A 19,955-nucleotide genomic window follows, 5' to 3' on the forward strand; every position below is an offset into this window, starting at 1 on the left:
ACCCCCATGTCATCCAAGATGTTCATGTCTTTCTTCAGTCGAAAAGAAATTAAGGTTTTTGATGAAAACATTCTCAGGTCAAAGTTTGAACTAAATTGTCATATACAATATGCTAGTGCAAGTATATAACATTTAGTTCAAACTTTGACCTGTCGGGGGCAGTAATACACTTAACAGTGTCTACACTGCTGGAATTCAAATAGAGAAGAAGAAGAGAGCTAGTTCAAGATGATAAGAAACTTATATAATTTTTCATTTTTTTCAAAAATGACCGATTGTTTCTCTAGATAAGACCTTTATTTCTCGTCTGGTATCGTTTGAAGCCCTTTGAAGCTGCACTGACACTGTAATTTTGACCGTCAACCATTTGGTGTCCATTGAAGTCCACTATAAGGAGAATAATCCTGGAATGTTTTCATCGAAAACCTTCATTTCTTTTCGACTGAAGAAAGAAAGAAATGAACATCATGGATGACATGGGGGTGAGTAAATTATCAGGAAAATTTAATTAGAAAATGAACTAATCCTTTAAGTAACCATGAGCAATACCTTTATTACAGTATTTATTAATGTTAGTTCACTGTTCATTATTAGTTCATGTCAGCTCATGTATTATTTGCCTACATTTCTCTATTTTCCAAACAAATCCTGAAGTTGCAGTTTCCCTTTGAATTTTTCACTCAAAATATCACATTATAGAATTTTAGAAGGTTGTGAGTGAATTTTTATGTCGTATGAAGGCCTTGAAGAGATTCTGTACAAACTGCTTTTGAATGGTACGATATGGGTGGAGAAAAGTTATTTAGACAATGAAAATGTATATTGTATTCAGAGATTTATATAGCTTGAAAATCACAGAAAAAATGTCAAGAATGTCATATGTCAATCCAAAATCGAATCAAATCAAAGAATAAAAAATGTTGTGAGTTGTGTGAAAATTAAAGTGTCATGAAACCCCCCTGTTTTAGCCTGGTCGTGCATTACTTTTAATTATTTAATTATTACAGTTATATAAATTGTAAATCAAGGTAGTTTTTCTTTTTACTGAATTTATGCAAAAAACAAAAAAACTATTATAGCAATTTGTCATGAACAAAAGTCCTAACATAATGCAAAAAATCTTTATTTTCTTTATGCATTTTCTTGATGGATCTCCTGATTTTAAGATAAAATATATGCACCTTTGTAAAAATTCACCCGTCAAAATCTTCCTAAACAGTTTAATGTTTCATTGCTGTATTAATATTAAAATAACTCAAAGATGTCATGATTGTGCTTACGGTCAAAATTCAAAAACAGAGACTTCAATCACACTAAAATGCATTAATTTAAATATAACACTCAAAAAACACATTTAAACATCCACAAATTGCAGCCTCAACCGTTAAGACGAAGGTTAAATGATACCAACATAAAATATATGTATATAATAGTACACCGCAACTTCACTGCACATTTTTGGCCTATTATGTTTTTTTTTTATTGTTTAAAAAATGCAAAACATTCACAAAGCCGAGTCTACGGTCTGTTGAATACATTTTATTACATTAGCCACATTTTTTAGACAGATGACCGGAAACCAGAGAGGAAAAGAATCCAATGTGTGTCCGTAGATGAACGGCATGCAACGACAGGCCATGTACAGTTTAAATTTATAAACTTTCACAAACACAATGCTTTTCTCCTGTGAAATGCGTGGATGGGACAGAGGATAATGAAAGCGGAGCATGTTTCAAATATTGTGACGTAAAACAGACAAATTATTCCATGACGACGTTCAATTTCTGATCTGAGCGATACTTGTTTCTTTATGCAGAAAATTGGTGGGCACATATTTTAAGGGCTTGCGAAGACATTATCAATAAGGACATAGTCATTCTCCTTAGCAAACATTTCATTTTGCAATAAACAGGGCCTTAATTCAACTCTAGAGCAATTTCTAGAACTTCAGTCCAAAAAGGCTTCAGACACCAAATTCTCAAAGAGTTTCCTCTTTCATATGGTCGCTCAGCCCCAGTTGTACTTGTCGTCCTCTGTCATGGTGAGGATTTCTGTGACCAGACCCGTGCCGATGGTTTGGTTGCCGTCCCTGAGCGTGAACCTTTGGCCTTTGTCGAGAGCCATGGGCTGTCTGAGGGCCAGGATTATAGATGTGTCCTCTCCTGGCATCACCATCTCCTACCAAACGAGAGATGGAGAAAACAACGAGTTTACAGCAAACGCTTCCACAAGAACTAGCACTGATATTCAATATTTGCACAGGTGAAACGCACCTTCCCAGGAAGCAGCTCTACTAGACAGGCCATGTCCCAGGTGTGAGAGAACATGATAGGCATGAAGTTTGTGCAGAACGGTTTGTGCCTGCCGCCCTCCTCCTTGCTCAGAACGTAGACCTGAACATGCAGAGTTTACTTGGTTGGTGAAGCAGGACAGAAGGTGCTGAACTGATGTTTAAGGTTTTCAAATTCACACACCTGAGCTTTGATCTTCTGGTGCGGTTGGATGGATCCAGGTTTGCACATCACCATGCCTCTCCTGACATCCTCCCTCTTCAGACCGCGAACCAGAGCGCCCATGTTATCGCCCGCCTCCGCCCGGTCCAGGGACTGATGGAACATCTCGATACCTGAGAGGAGAGAGAAGCAGAGCTGGAGTTGAATTTCTGTGAAATGACTAATCGTATCCCTCTTGGACCCTAAAAAACAAAAACAAACAAACAAACAAACAAAAAAAAACAACAACAACTAAAATGCTTAAAAGATTCAATTTGATCTGTTTCGTGCCTGAAGAGAAATCCACATTTGTTGATGTACTAAATAAGAATAAATGGAAATTTGTATATATATTTCAGTGCTATTATTTATGTGCTATTATTTTATTTATTAATATTTTGAATTAACTTTTAGTACTCACAGTATTCTGTTTTAAATCACTTTATTAGTTTTATTTTTAGCAATTTTAACACTTCAAACTAAACATTTTATTTCAGTAACTTTTTTTATCTAATATTTATATTTTATTATTGTATCTTAACACACATACAACAATTGAAGCAACACATTAAACATTTAATATAATAACAATATATATTTTTTTGTTTTAATATTATTTATATACCATTGTAACATACTAATATTCTGAGTTAGCTTTTAATTTCTGTTTTTATAAATTTTTAGTTTTCTTTTTAATTTTAGTTTAAGTTTGAGTCATTTTACATGCTTTAAAACAAATATTTTTATTCAGATTCAGTACATTTATATATATATATATATATATATATATAAATTTTTTTTTTTTTTTTTACAAATGAAGGAAAAACAACACTAAACTTGATTAAGGTATTTTTCTGACAAAATTATTTGGCAAAAGGCTAATAACGGCTGCATGTTTTATTTTACTATGTAAAAAATATAAAAAATTAAGAAAATAAAAATGCATAGAAATGTTTTTGCATGTGTTCATAATTTCTTTGTGTGACAGCCTGACCAAAAATAATGTCCGCACAATTTTGCATGTTTCATTGTGTTATCATCACAAATAAAACAATTGACAATGCAAGATCCATATTTTTCGCACATTGAAATACTGCCTATTAAAATTACGGGTATGTTTGTGCAATGAATAGGAAAAAAAGTAATTTCTCACCAGTGATGACGGACTTAAATGAACGATTGTGTCCGAGAAATTCACATTCATCTCCTTTCTTGATCACTCCTCGCTCGAGTGTGCCAGTGACCACAGTACCACGACCTGCACACAGGAGTCATACAGTAAACTCACAGATTCAACAACAACAAAAACTTCATTATTTATTCATTTTGGAGATGCTTTTACCCGAAGCAGAAAAGCACAAACAACAAATCATACAGAAGTCAGATACCTTATCAGCAGTATTAAAATAAGAAGACTTTCATAACACACACCTGGAATAGAATAGACGGCCTCTATGGGCAGCAGGAATGGTTTATCCAGATCTCTCTTTGGCAAAGGAATAAAAGAATCTACCACCTCCAAAAGCTTCATAATGGAGTCGACGCCCAGCTCCGGCTGTCTGTTCTAAACACACACAATCATAACAGAAACAAAGCGGTGAAATTTGGGAGCCACGAGTGATTCAACACAAATTAAAACATCAATCCAGTTCCTTTATATCTTCCAAAGTTACTAGCCACTCAGCATTTTCACTGGCCACAATTTTGACATCAATACTATGGGAAAAAATGCCACATAAATATTTATTAATATCATCTCATAATTTGACAGCAGGTATATTAGGCTGCTGTCACTTTAAGACCTGATGCATGGATCCATTATACTGTTACACAAGCATTTTCTTTGATCATAACTGACCGTGTTTACGTGAATACTCACCAAGAACGGCATTTTGACATTGTTTTGTGTGTATTTGACTGTTTAAGAGAACTCAATTTAGTACTGAGAGGTGGCTTTATGTGTGTGTACTTTGGGTTCGAGCACAAAATATGTGGGACGAAGTAAAATTATGAGCAATACTCGTAATCCCATGCCGAAATTCAAGCCCTGTAACACCAACAATATTAATCCAGAGCAAATGAAACAAGGGAGTGAGGGGAAGCGGGTTTGTGTGCCGACTCATTGTCGGAGAGATGAGAGAGTGAGAAAGTGCAGCTGGTATTGTGTATCTATTCTGTGGAAAATGAGTTGAAGTGTTTCAGATATTTCAGTATTGACATGTATCGAAAAATCTACATTCGGATGCCTTTTTAAAAGATTACAATTGAAAATGTATATATTATATATAAAAATCAACCCACCAAAGTGGCTAGTTGGAGTGACTGCTTTACTGCTGAAATCCTGCATTTGGCAGGTGTTCATGTCAAGCTCTGGATATATATATATGTCACAGTAGGGAAGAAAAGACTATCACAACTTCTGTTTCATGCCAACTTTAAAATCTCCATCCTTACCTCCAGAGCACAGAGTGCTGATCCAATAACAACTGGTGTGTTTTCGCCATCGTAGCCGAACTCTGTGAGCAACTCTCTGATCTCCAGCTCCACCAGGTCCAGCATCTCTTTGTCGTCCACTGCATCGGCCTTGTTCACGAATACCACCACGTGCTCCACACCGATCTGCCGCGCCAGCAGGAGGTGCTCACGCGTCTGTGGCATCTGACCGTCGGTCGCTGCCACCACTAAGATGCAGCCATCCATCTGAGATGTGCCTGTGATCATGTTCTTCAGACAGAGAGATGTGCATTAATACCATATTTTTCTGAATAAGACAATGTTTTTTATCTTATGAAAACATCTGAAATACGGGTTCATTTTATATTCATGGTCTAGAGACTTTTACATGTCAATAATACACCCGCAACAATAGGTGGCGCCAAATATGCTTAAAACGAGTGTGCCCAAAAAAGTCTTAAAAACACTAATAATCAATGAAAAAGCCATACAGTCTAAAAGCCGTGTGACTGTTTGCGTGCCTCGATGACAGGACCAAATTTCCCCGGTACGTGATTTCAAAAACGTAATTCGGTACCCAGATTTTAAAACTACAATAAGATTTCACTTCTACTGTTAATAAAACTTTGATAGGCTACATGGTTTTCACTATGAGATGGATAGCCTAATGTTATATAATTCAGGTCATTTTTATGGTGTGCCAAAAATGTTTATTTTTAAATGTGATTTGAATGAGTGATGGTACATTTGACCAGTATTTATCATACTTTCAGTACAAAAATTTAGGAATGCACCGATAGGGTTTTTTGGGGCCGATACGAAGCCGATTTTAACGAACAATTATTATTTTGAAATTTTGTCATCAAAATAGATAGCATTTTTATCATGTTTTAGATGTGTGTAATAAAAATTTAAATAAATACATATATTTGTAAATATTTCTCAAATATATACATGAATGTGTTTGTATTTATATATACACATAATAATTACACACAGTACACCCACATATAATAGGGAAAAAACTTTTATTTTGTATGCAATTAATTGCGATTAATCTTTTGACAGCCTTAACACAGTTAATTAAAAAACTAACGATTTGTTATATCGGCCTTTTTCCTGCTATGGTTGTAAATTGAGCAAAAATCAGCCGATACATTGGTGCATCCCTACAAAAAATTAAAATATGCAATATGAAAATTATTTTCAAATAAAAGCATTTTCTTTATAAAATACAAGATTTGGTCGTCAAAAAGCCTTTTTCCAGAAGGTACATCTTGAAAAGGGGGGGTTATCTTATAATCATAGTCATCTTATATTCTGAACAATACAGTAATACAGATAACATGTATACACTAATGTTGGGTCGGTTCAGTTTTTTTGTTTTGTTTTTGAAATGTTCCCTAAGGCTGCATTTATTTGACCAAAAATACAGTAAAAATGGTAATATTGTGAAATATTATTAAAATTTAAGATAGCTGTTTTCTATGTGAATCCATTTTAAATTATAATTTATTCTTGTGAATTTTCAGCATCATTACTCCAGTCTTCAGCGTCACATGATCCTTCAGCAATCATTCTGACATGATGATTTGATGCTTAAGAAACATTTCTTATCATTATCAATGTTGAAAACAGTTGTGCTGCTTAATATTTTTGTGGAAACTGTGATACATTAGTATTCTTTAATGTATAGACATTTAAAAAATAGAATTTTTTGTAACATTATAAATGTCTTTACTGTCACTTTTGATTGATATGATGTATTGAATAAGAGTATTATATAAGAAAAAAAAAAACACTGACCCCCAGACCTGTGAGTGTTTGTGTAAAAGACGAACGCTAAGCTATCTGTGTGCAATACCTTGACGTAGTCGGCATGACCAGGGCAGTCTGTGTGAGCGTAGTGTCTGTTGGCGGTGGTGTATTCCACATGTGAGGCGTTTATGGTGATGCCTCGAGCCTTCTCTTCAGGAGCGTTATCAATATCCTCATACGTCTTATAACGTGCACCGCCGGCCTCGGCTAGGACTGAAACAAACAGATGAACAAAATACAGTCAGCACATTGCCTTTTGATTAGTAAGAAATCAAAACAAGTTGTCAAAATACCTTTGGTAATGGCAGCGGTCAGCGTGGTTTTGCCATGGTCAACATGACCGATAGTCCCGATGTTCAAATGGGGTTTATCACGAGAGAAAACCTTCTTTGCTTCTGCTGCGAAATTTCTCCGACTTAGAGGAACTGCAAGCTAAGAGAACATAACAAAAAGATAAATACTTGTTTTACTCTCTAATGCACTTCAATAAATTATTATCCCCAGTTTCACAGACTAAAATGCATGTTTGAGATGTTTTAACTGAAAGCAAGTTGCACTGAAATATTTTAAAATATGACAGTGTCATTGTTTTGTCTCAAGATGCACACCAGTAATGTGTTTCCTAAGGCATGTTTATAAAAGCTGCTTAAATGTCCTACTTGAACTAAGGCCTAATCCTGGCTTAATCTAAGCCCTGTCTGTGAAACCAGGTAAAGTTACAGATATTTGAACACAAAAACTTACCAGTTTATATGAGCTGTGCAGTAAACTCGGGGAGGTCAACTGAAGAGCTGGAAAACAGTAAATGGAAAAATGCCATTCATTCATTCATCTACATGATTTATTGTGGCTTATGGTTTAGATATATGTCTAAGCATTATTGATAATTATGCCAATTAAAAGCATAGCTCATAAACACCACACCACAAAACTACTATTTAAAAAGTTCAATGCATCTAAGTATCAGTCTCTGTGTATGGCTGTCAAAAGTAGCACGAGACTGAAACAGCCCTAATCTATTTCCCAGAAGTGTAATCTTTACACAGGACTAATCTTCAGTTACATATGCATGAACATTTTTATGCATTAATGTCATTAATATTGCTCTCTCGATTACATACAAAGCACAGACTGAGGAACTTGACCTTGCTTACGGAACGCACGAGCATCCTTCCTCTGTTCACAATCCCTGTCATTTCCACCCTCACATCCACATATACACACATATATATGGTAGATCCGGTGTCGTGCCGAAAACTGATCGTCTGCCGAAAACTGACTGCCGTCCGCGGGAGCGCGCACAGCATGTTTAAAGGGTATCGCCCCTGTTTCTACACGTCTACAGCTGCTTTTATCATGATCAAACGGCCATAACCTGCAAATACATATAACTCTGTGTCCGTGGTAATATGTCCGTGCTAATAGCAAAGAAACTTTTCCTGTAACGCATAATCAAAATTATTCATTTAATTAATTTGCCGTTTATTGCTTATCGCGATTAAGTTGATTTAGTTTTAATTAAGTTGCTCGAGCATGATTTTTACGTGATTAACAGAAAGCATATTTACTTGCTTTGTGCCAAACAATCCAGTCCCTTTTACTAGGTGAAATACCTTTAAATGGTAAATAAAACCCATAAAATGCAGATTTACTCCTGTTGAAAAGTGAGTGAACTGTTCTTTCTGCCTCAGACGACTCAGACGAATGAAATCAAATGACTTGATTTCATTCATGGCTGTAATATTGAACAGATCATAGCTCATTCAGTCCTTTTTATGTGTTGAAATACCTTTAAATGGTCAATACAACCCATAAAATCAAGTTTTACACTTGCCGAAAAGTGATTACAGCCTCTATTTATTGAGTAAACTGTTCTTTCTGCCTCAAAATGACTTGATTTCATTCATGGCTGTTATATTTAACAGATTATATCTCATTCAGTCCTTTTTACCTGTTAAAATACCTTTAAATGATCAATAAAACCCATAAATTGCAGTTGCCGAAAAGTGATTACAGTCTCTGTTTATTGAGTAAACTGTTCTTTCTGCCTCAAAATGACTTGAATTCATTCATGGCTGTTATATTTGACAGATTATATCTTATTCAATCCTTTTTATGTGTTATAATACATTTAAATGGTAAATAAAACCAATAAATTGCACTTGCCGAAAAGTGATTATAGCCTCTATTTATTGAGTAAACTGTTCTTTCTGCCTCAAAATGACTTGATTTCATTCATGGCTGTTATATTTGACAGATTATAGCTCATTCAGTCCTTTTTACCTGTTGAAATACCTTTTAAATGGTAAATAAAACCCATAAATTGCACTTGCCGAAAAGTGATTACAGCCTCTATTTATTGAGTGAACTGTTCTTTCTGCCTCAAAATGACTTGATTTCATTCATGGCTGTTATATTTGACAGATTATAGCTCATTCAGTCCTTTTTACCTGTTGTAACACCTTTAAATGGTAAATAAAACCAATAAATTGCACTTGCCGAAAAGTGATTATAGCCTCTATTTATTGAGTGAACTGTTCTTTCTGCCTCAAAATGACTTGATTTCATTCATGGCTGTTATATTTGACAGATTATAGCTCATTCAGTCCTTTTTACCTGTTGTAACACCTTTAAATGGTAAATAAAACCAAAAAATTGCAGTTGCCGAAAAGTGATTACAGCCTCTATTTATTGAGTGAACTGTTCTTTCTGCCTCAAAATGACTTGATTTCATTCATGGCTGTTATATTTGACAGATTATAGCTCATTCAGTCCTTTTTACCTGTTGAAATACCTTTTAAATGGTAAATAAAACCCATAAATTGCACTTGCCGAAAAGTGATTACAGCCTCTATTTATTGAGTGAACTGTTCTTTCTGCCTCAAAATGACTTGATTTCATTCATGGCTGTTATATTTGACAGATTATAGCTCATTCAGTCCTTTTTACCTGTTGTAACACCTTTAAATGGTAAATAAAACCAATAAATTGCACTTGCCGAAAAGTGATTATAGCCTCTATTTATTGAGTAAACTGTTCTTTCTGCCTCAAAATGACGTGATTTCATTCATGGCTGTTATATTTGACAGATTATAGCTCATTCAGTCCTTTTTACCTGTTGAAATACCTTTTAAATGGTCAATACAACCCATAAAATGAAGTTTTACACTTGCCGAAAAGTGATTACAGCCTCTATTTATTGAGTGAACTGTTCTTTCTGCCTCAAAATGACTTGATTTCATTCATGGCTGTTATATTTGACAGATTATATCTTATTCAATCCTTTTTATGTGTTATAATACCTTTAAATGGTAAATAAAACCCATAAATTGCACTTGCCGAAAAGTGATTACAGTCTCTATTTATTGAGTAAACTGTTCTTTCTGCCTCAAAATGACTTGATTTCATTCATGAGGTTTATATTAAACAGATTATAGCTCATTCAGTCCTATTTACTGTTGTAACACCTTTAAATGGTAAATAAAACCAATAAATTGCAGTTGCCGAAAAGTGATTACAGCCTCTATTTATTGAGTGAACTGTTCTTTCTGCCTCAAAATGACTTGATTTCATTCATGGCTGTTATATTTGACAGATTATAGCTCATTCAGTCCTTTTTACCTGTTGTAACACCTTTAAATGGTAAATAAAACCAATAAATTGCACTTGCCGAAAAGTGATTATAGCCTCTATTTATTGAGTAAACTGTTCTTTCTGCCTCAAAATGACGTGATTTCATTCATGGCTGTTATATTTGATAGATTATAGCTCATTCAGTCCTTTTTACCTGTTGTAACACCTTTAAATGGTAAATAAAACCAATAAATTGCACTTGCCGAAAAGTGATTATAGCCTCTATTTATTGAGTAAACTGTTCTTTCTGCCTCAAAATGACTTGATTTCATTCATGGCTGTTATATTTGACAGATTATAGCTCATTCAGTCCTTTTTATGTGTTGAAATACCTTTTAAATGGTCAATACAACCCATAAAATCAAGTTTTACACTTGCCGAAAAGTGATTACAGCCTCTATTTATTGAGTGAACTGTTCATTCTGCCTCAAAATGACTTGATTTCATTCATGGCTGTTATATTTGACAGATTATAGCTCATTCAGTTCTTTTTATGTGTTGTAATACCTTTAAATGGTCAATACAACCCATAAAATCAAGTTTTACACTTGCCGAAAAGTGATTACAGCCTCTATTTATTGAGTGAACTATTCTTTCTGCCTCAAAATGACTTGATTTCATTCATGGCTGTTATATTTGACAGATTATAGCTCATTCAGTTCTTTTTTTACCTGTTGAAATGCCTCTTAAATGGTAAATAAAACCCATAAATTGCAGTTGCCGAAAAGTGATTACAGCCTTTATTTATTGAGTGAACTGTTCTTTCTGCCTCAAAATGACTTGATTTCATTCATGGCTGTTATATTTGACAGATTATATCTTATTCAATCCTTTTTATGTGTTATAATACCTTTAAATGGCCAATAAAACCCATAAATTGCACTTGCCGAAAAGTGATTATAGCCTCTGTTTATTGAGCGAACTGTTCTTTCTGCCTCAAAATGACTTGAATTCATTCATGGCTGTTATATTTGACAGATTATAGCTCATTAAGTCCTTTTTATGTGTTGTAATACTTTTAAATGGTAAATAAAACCCATAAATTGTAGTTGCCGAAAAGTGATTACAGCCTCTATTTATTGAGTGAACTGTTCTTTCTGCCTCAAAATGACTTGATTTCATTCATGGCTGTTATATTTGACAGATCATAGCTCATTCAGTCCTTTTTACCTGTTGAAATACCTTTAAATGGTCAATACAACCCATAAAATCAAGTTCTACACTTGCCGAAAAGGGATTACAGCCTCTATTTATTGAGTGAACTGTTCATTCTGCCTCAAAATGACTTGATTTCATTCATGGCTGTTATATTTGACAGATTATAGCTCATTCAGTCCTTTTTATGTGTTGAAATACCTTTTAAATGGTCAATACAACCCATAAAATCAAGTTTTACACTTGCCGAAAAGTGATTACAGCCTCAATTTATTGAGTGAACTGTTCATTCTGCCTCAAAATGACTTGAATTCATTCATGGCTGTTATATTTAACAGATTATAGCTCATTCAGTCCTTTTTATGTGTTGTAATACCTTTAAATGGTAAATAAAACCCATAAATTGTAGTTGCCGAAAAGTGATTACAGCCTCTATTTATTGAGTGAACTGTTCTTTCTGCCTCAAAATGACTTGATTTCCTTCATGGCTGTTATATTTGACAGATTATAGCTCATTCAGTCCTTTTTACCTGTTGAAGTACCTTTAAATGGTCAATACAACCCATAAAATCAAGTTTTACACTTGCCGAAAAGTGATTACAGCCTCAATTTATTGAGTGAACTGTTCTTTCTGCCTCAAAATGACTTGATTTCCTTCATGGCTGTTATATTTGACAGATTATAGCTCATTCAGTCCTTTTTATGTGTTGAAATACCTTTTAAATGGTCAATACAACCCATAAAATCAAGTTTTACACTTGCCGAAAAGTGATTACAGCCTCTATTTATTGAGTGAACTGTTCATTCTGCCTCAAAATGACTTGAATTCATTCATGGCTGTTATATTTAACAGATTATAGCTCATTCAGTCCTTTTTATGTGTTGTAATACCTTTAAATGGTAAATAAAACCCATAAATTGTAGTTGCCGAAAAGTGATTACAGCCTCTATTTATTGAGTGAACTGTTCTTTCTGCCTCAAAATGACTTGATTTCCTTCATGGCTGTTATATTTGACAGATTATAGCTCATTCAGTCCTTTTTACCTGTTGAAGTACCTTTAAATGGTCAATACAACCCATAAAATCAAGTTTTACACTTGCCGAAAAGTGATTACAGCCTTTATATTTTTTGAGTAAACTGTTCTTTCTGCCTCAAAATGACTTGATTTCATTCATGGCTGTAATATTTGACAGATTATATCTCATTCAGTTCTTTTTACTGGGTAGAAGTAATCATTTTTTCAGGCAAAAAGAACAGTTCAGTCCATAAGTAGAGGCTGTAATCACTTTTTGGCAACTGTAAAACTGCAATTTATGGGTTTTATTTGTAATGTAAAGGTATTTCAACACGTAAAAAGGACTGAATGAGCTAAATATAAAGCTTATATAAAATATACATTTATAATGGTTTATGTGTATGCCAGGTTAAAGAGATGTGTTTTTAGTCTAGATTTAAACTGACAGAGTGTGTCTGCATCCCGAACAATGCTACGAAGATTGTTCCAGACTTTAGGTGCCAAATAGGAGATGGATCTACCGCCTGCAGTTGATTTTGATATTCTAGGTATTATCAGCTGGCCTGAATTCTGAGATCGCAATAAACGTGAAGAACTATAATGCATTAAGAGCTCGCTTAGGTACTGGGGAGCTAAACCATTTAGTGCTTTGTAAGTAATTATCAAGATTTTAAAATCTATACGATGTTTAACAGGAAGCCAATGCAGTGATGACAGAACTGGGCTAATATGGTCGTACTTCCTAGTTCTAGTAAGAACTCTAGCTGCTGCATTTTGTACGAGCTGTAGTTTATTTATCAGGCGAGCAGAACAACCACCCAGTAGAGCGTTACAGTAATCTAACCTTGAGGTCATGAACGCATGAACTAACTTTTCTGCATTTTTCATTAAGAGCATATGTCGTAGTTTAGATATATTTTTAAGATGGAAGAATGCGGTTTTACAGATGTTAAACATGGCCTTCAAATTAAAGATTGGTATCAAAAAGCATACCTAGGATACTAGCTGACGACAAAGACTTAGAGCAGCCATCAAGTGTTAGACAGTATTCAAGGTTATTACATGAAGAGGTTTTTGGTCCAAAAATTAGAATCGCTGAAATTACTGGTCACCCAGTTTTTTATATCAGCTATACATTCCTTTAATTTTGTGAATTGGTAAGTTTTGTCAGGGTGCGAAGAAATATAGAGCTGAGTATCATCAGCGTAACAGTGAAAACTAACGCCATGCTTCCTAATGATATCTCCCAAGGGTAGCATGTACAGAGTGAAAAGCAACGGTCCTAGTACTGAGCCTTGCGGTACTCCATATTTAACTTGTGATTGATATGACATCTCATCATTTACTACTACAAACTGATAACGGTCAGATAAGTATGATTTGAACCATGCCAATGCAATTCCACTAATGCCAACATAATTTTCGAGTCTATTTAAAAGAATATTGTGATCGATAGTGTCAAATGCAGCACTAAGATCCAGTAACACTAATAGAGAGATACAACCACGATCTGATGATAAGAGCAAATCATTAGTAACTCTAATGAGAGCAGTCTCAGTACTATGGTACAGTCTAAATCCTGACTGGAAATCCTCACAGATACCATTTCTTTCTAAAAAGGAACATAGTTGTGATGAAACTGCCTTTTCTAGTATTTTTGACTAATTCTCTAGGATCAAGCTTAAAATTTTTTGGTACGTATCCTAGTGAAAAAGATGAATTAACGATATTAAGAAGAGTATCTATGACCTCTGGAAGCATCTCTTTCAATAGCTTAGTTGGTATAGGGTCAAACATACATGTGGTTGATTTTGATGATTTAACAAGTTTAGACAATTCTTCCTCTCCTAAAGCAGTAAATGAATTGAATTTTTCTTTAGGGACACTACAATGCAATGTCTGACACAATACTGTAGTAGACGGTTACATGGTTATAATTTTCTCTATAATATTATCAATCTTGCAAGTAAAGAAGTTCATAAAGTCATTACTGCTGTGCTCTTTGGAAACATCAGAAGTTGAAGCTTTATTTCTTGTTAATTTAGCCACTGTATCAAATAAATACCGGGTTGTGCTTATTTTCTTCTAAATGTTTTGAAAAATAGACAGATCTAGCAGTATTTAAGGCCTTTCTGTACGTATCATTCTCTCTCTCCACGAAATGCGAAATACTTCTAGTTTTGTTTACTTCCAGCTGTGCTCCATTTTCCTGGCTGCTATTTTTGGGGCCCGAGTGTGCTCACTGTACCATGGTGTTGGATTAATTTCCTTAATCTTTTTTAAACGCAAAGGAGCGACTGAATCTAATGTGCTGGATAAGACAGAGGCAATAGTTTCTGTTGCAACATCGAGGTCTTCTAAGCTGTCTGGTATGCTAAGGCGATGAAACTGATCAGGAAGGTTATTTATAAAGCGATCTTTAGTGGTAGAAGTGATGGTTCTACCATATTTATGGCAGGGAGGCAGTTTAGCCGCTTTGACTAAATGTAGTATACACAAGACTAGATAATGATCTGAGATGTCGTCACTCTGCTGCAGAATTTCAAAAGCATCAATATCGATTCCATGTGACAATATTAGATCTAAAGTATGATTACGACAATGAGTGGGTCCTGACACGTGTTGTCTAACAACAATAGAGTTTAGAATGCCTGTAAATGCCAATCCCAATGAGTCTTTTTTATTATCTACATGGATATTAAAATCACCAACAACAAGGACTTTATCTGCAGCTAGTACTAACTCCGATAGAAAATCAGCAAATTCTTTGATAAAGTCTGTATGGTGTTCAACAGGTAAAAAGAACTGTATGAGCTATAATCTGTCAAATATAACAGCCATGAATGAAATCAAGTCATTTTGAGGCAGAAAGAACAGTTCACTCAATAAATAAAGGCTGTAATCACTTTTCGGCAACTGCAATTTATGGGTTTTATGTACCATTTAAGAGGCTTTTCAACAGGTAAAAAAGAACTGAATGAGCTATAATCTGTCAAATATAACAGCCATGAAAGAAATCAAGTCATTTTGAGGCAGAAAGAACAGTTCACTCAATAAATAGAGACTGTAATCACTTTTTGGCAACTGCAATTTATGGGTTTCATTGATCATTTAAAGGTATTTTAACAGGTAAAAAGGACTGAATGAGCTATAATCTGTTAAATATAACAGCCATGAATGAAATCAAGTCATTTTGAGGCAGAAAGAACAGTTCACTCATTAAATAGAGGCTGTAATCACTTTTCGGCAAGTGTAAAACTTGATTTTATGGGTTGTATTGACCATTTAAAAGGTATTTCAACAGGTAAAAAAGAACTGAATGAGCTATAATCTGTCAAATATAACAGCCATGAATGAAATCAAGACATTTTGAGGCAGAAAGAACAGTTCACTCAATAAATAAAGGCTGTAATCACTTTTTGGCAACTGCAATTTATCGGTTTCTTTGATTATTTAAAGGTATTTTAACAGGTAAAAAGGACTGAATGAGCTATAATCTGTTAAATATAACAGCCATGAATGAAATCAAGACATTTTGAGGCAGAAAGAACAGTTCACTCAATAAATAAAGGCTGTAATCACTTTTCGGCAACTGCAATTTATGGGTTTTATTTACCATTTAAGAGGCATTTCAACAGGTAAAAAAAGAACTGAATGAGCTATAATCTGTCAAATATAACAGCCATGAATGAAATCAAGACATTTTGAGGCAGAAAGAACAGTTCACTCAATAAATAGAGGCTGTAATCACTTTTCGGCAAGTGTAAAACTTGATTTTATGGGTTGTATTGTCCATTTAAAGGTATTACAAAACATAAAAAGGACTGAATGAGCTATAATCTGTCAAATATAACAGCCATGAATGAAATCACGTCATTTTGAGGCAGAAAGAACAGTTCACTCAATAAATAGAGGCTGTAATCACTTTTCGGCAAGTGTAAAACTTGATTTTATGGGTTGTATTGTCCATTTAAAGGTATTACAACACATAAAAAGGACTGAATGAGCTATAATCTGTCAAATATAACAGCCATGAATGAAATCACGTCATTTTGAGGCAGAAAGAACAGTTCACTCAATAAACAGAGGCTATAATCACTTTTCGGCAAGTGCAATTTATGGGTTTTATTGGCCATTTAAAGGTATTATAAAACATAAAAAGGATTGAATAAGATATAATCTGTCAAATATAACAGCCACGAAGGAAATCAAGTCATTTTGAGGCAGAAAGAACAGTTCACTCAATAAATAGAGGCTGTAATCACTTTTCAGCAACTGCAATTTATGGGTTTTATTTACCATTTAAGAGGCTTTTCAACAGGTAAAAAAGAACTGAATGAGCTATAATCTGTCAAATATAACAGCCATGAATGAAATCAAGTCATTTTGAGGCAGAAAGAACAGTTCAATCAATAAATAGAGGCTGTAATCACTTTTTGGCAACTGCAATTTATGGGTTTTATTGATCATTTAAAGGTATTTTAACAGGTAAAAAGGACTGAATGAGCTATAATCTGTTAAATATAACAGCCATGAATGAAATCAAGTCATTTTGAGGCAGAAAGAACAGTTCACTCATTAAATAGAGGCTGTAATCACTTTTCGGCAAGTGTAAAACTTGATTTTATGGGTTGTATTGACCATTTAAAAGGTATTTCAACAGGTAAAAAAGAACTGAATGAGCTATAATCTGTCAAATATAACAGCCATGAATGAAATCAAGACATTTTGAGGCAGAAAGAACAGTTCACTCAATAAATAAAGGCTGTAATCACTTTTTGGCAACTGCAATTTATCGGTTTCTTTGATTATTTAAAGGTATTTTAACAGGTAAAAAGGACTGAATGAGCTATAATCTGTTAAATATAACAGCCATGAATGAAATCAAGACATTTTGAGGCAGAAAGAACAGTTCACTCAATAAATAAAGGCTGTAATCACTTTTCGGCAACTGCAATTTATGGGTTTTATTTACCATTTAAGAGGCATTTCAACAGGTAAAAAAAGGACTGAATGAGCTATAATCTGTCAAATATAACAGCCATGAATGAAATCAAGACATTTTGAGGCAGAAAGAACAGTTCACTCAATAAATAAAGGCTGTAATCACTTTTCGGCAACTGCAATTTATGGGTTTTATTTACCATTTAAGAGGCATTTCAACAGGTAAAAAAAGAACTGAATGAGCTATAATCTGTCAAATATAACAGCCATGAATGAAATCAAGACATTTTGAGGCAGAAAGAACAGTTCACTCAATAAATAGAGGCTGTAATCACTTTTCGGCAAGTGTAAAACTTGATTTTATGGGTTGTATTGTCCATTTAAAGGTATTACAAAACATAAAAAGGACTGAATGAGCTATAATCTGTCAAATATAACAGCCATGAATGAAATCACGTCATTTTGAGGCAGAAAGAACAGTTCACTCAATAAATAGAGGCTGTAATCACTTTTCGGCAAGTGTAAAACTTGATTTTATGGGTTGTATTGTCCATTTAAAGGTATTACAACACATAAAAAGGACTGAATGAGCTATAATCTGTCAAATATAACAGCCATGAATGAAATCACGTCATTTTGAGGCAGAAAGAACAGTTCACTCAATAAACAGAGGCTATAATCACTTTTCGGCAAGTGCAATTTATGGGTTTTATTGGCCATTTAAAGGTATTATAACACATAAAAAGGATTGAATAAGATATAATCTGTCAAATATAACAGCCACGAAGGAAATCAAGTCATTTTGAGGCAGAAAGAACAGTTCACTCAATAAATAGAGGCTGTAATCACTTTTCAGCAACTGCAATTTATGGGTTTTATTTACCATTTAAGAGGCATTTCAACAGGTAAAAAAAGAACTGAATGAGCTATAATCTGTCAAATATAACAGCCATGAATGAAATCAAGTCATTTTGAGGCAGAAAGAACAGTTCAATCAATAAATAGAGGCTGTAATCACTTTTCAGCAACTGCAATTTATGGGTTTTATTTACCATTTAAGAGGCATTTCAACAGGTAAAAAAAGAACTGAATGAGCTATAATCTGTCAAATATAACAGCCATGAATGAAATCAAGTCATTTTGAGGCAGAAAGAACAGTTCAATCAATAAATAGAGGCTGTAATCACTTTTTGGCAACTGCAATTTATGGGTTTTATTGATCATTTAAAGGTATTTTAACAGGTAAAAAGGACTGAATGAGCTATAATCTGTTAAATATAACAGCCATGAATGAAATCAAGACATTTTGAGGCAGAAAGAATAGTTCACTCAATAAATAGAGGCTGTAATCACTTTTCGGCAAGTGTAAAACTTGATTTTATGGGTTGTATTGACCATTTAAAGGTATTTCAACACATAAAAAGAACTGAATGAGCTATAATCTGTCAAATATAACAGCCATGAATGAAATCAAGTCATTTTGAGGCAGAAAGAACAGTTCACTCATTAAATAGAGGCTGTAATCACTTTTCGGCAAGTGTAAAACTTGATTTTCTGGGTTGTATTGACCATTTAAAAGGTATTTCAACACATAAAAAGGACTGAATGAGCTATGATCTGTTCAATAGTATAGCCATGAATGAAATCAAGTCATTTTGAGGCAGAAAGAACAGTTCACTCAATAAATAGAGGCTGTAATCACTTTTCGGCAAGTGTAAATCTGCATTTTATGGATTTTATTTACCATTTAAAGGTATTTCACATCGTAAACAGGACTGGATTGTTTGGCACAAAGCAAGTAAATAGGCTTTCTGTTAATCACGTAAAAATCATGCTCGAGCAACTTAATCAAAACTAAATAAACGTAATCGCGATTAAGCAGTACGGCAAATTAATTAAATGAATAATTTTGATTATGCGTTACATGAAAAGTTTCTTTGCTATTAGCACGGACATATTACCACGGACACAGAGTTATATGCATTTGCAGGTTATGGCCGTTTGATCATGATAAAAGCAGCTGTAGACGTGTAGAAACAGGGGCGATACCCTTTAAAACATGCTGTGCGCGCTCCCGCGGACGGCAGTTAGTTTTCGGCAGACGATCAGTTTTCGGCACGACACCGGCACACAAAACGTTTGCAGCATAAACACAATGTCAATGGCACGCGAAGAGAAAAATAAACAGATTTTGTAACTTACCGGAGAGGCACGCGCGGACGCTCACGAGCGCAGCCATTTTGCGGACACTGACAAACGCGCGTGCGCGGAGAAATACACATACGCCATCAACACTGGACGCGTTTTACTGTACCGTAACCGTTCTAATAAAGGAAGTGGATTTTTTTGCAAAACAAACTTCTTTCATTTCATCTCTTTCATATTACACATACACTTTTAGAACAAACTAAAAACAAAAGCCCTGAAAACATGTGAAAAATG

The 19,955-nt window shown here is 34.3% G+C and overlaps 1 protein-coding gene across 1 annotated transcript; it reads right to left on the bottom strand.

Moving 5' to 3' along the window:
• Positions 1 to 65: 65 nt before the first annotated feature.
• On the bottom strand, positions 66 to 19,796 carry tufm (Tu translation elongation factor, mitochondrial). The gene is made up of 10 exons (XM_067382639.1): positions 19,716 to 19,796; positions 7,509 to 7,555; positions 7,058 to 7,196; positions 6,811 to 6,977; positions 4,947 to 5,216; positions 3,924 to 4,056; positions 3,646 to 3,750; positions 2,475 to 2,626; positions 2,274 to 2,393; positions 66 to 2,178 (listed from the first exon to the last, which is right to left on the bottom strand). Exons 1-10 carry the CDS (start codon positions 19,750 to 19,752, stop codon positions 2,008 to 2,010), a joined length of 1,341 nt encoding a protein of 446 aa, XP_067238740.1. The 5' UTR covers positions 19,753 to 19,796; the 3' UTR covers positions 66 to 2,007.
• Between the last annotated feature and the right edge of the window lie 159 nt (positions 19,797 to 19,955).

Source organism: Chanodichthys erythropterus, chromosome 3 (genome assembly GCF_024489055.1).
Source record: "Chanodichthys erythropterus isolate Z2021 chromosome 3, ASM2448905v1, whole genome shotgun sequence".
Classification (NCBI taxonomy): Eukaryota; Metazoa; Chordata; class Actinopteri; order Cypriniformes; family Xenocyprididae; genus Chanodichthys; species Chanodichthys erythropterus.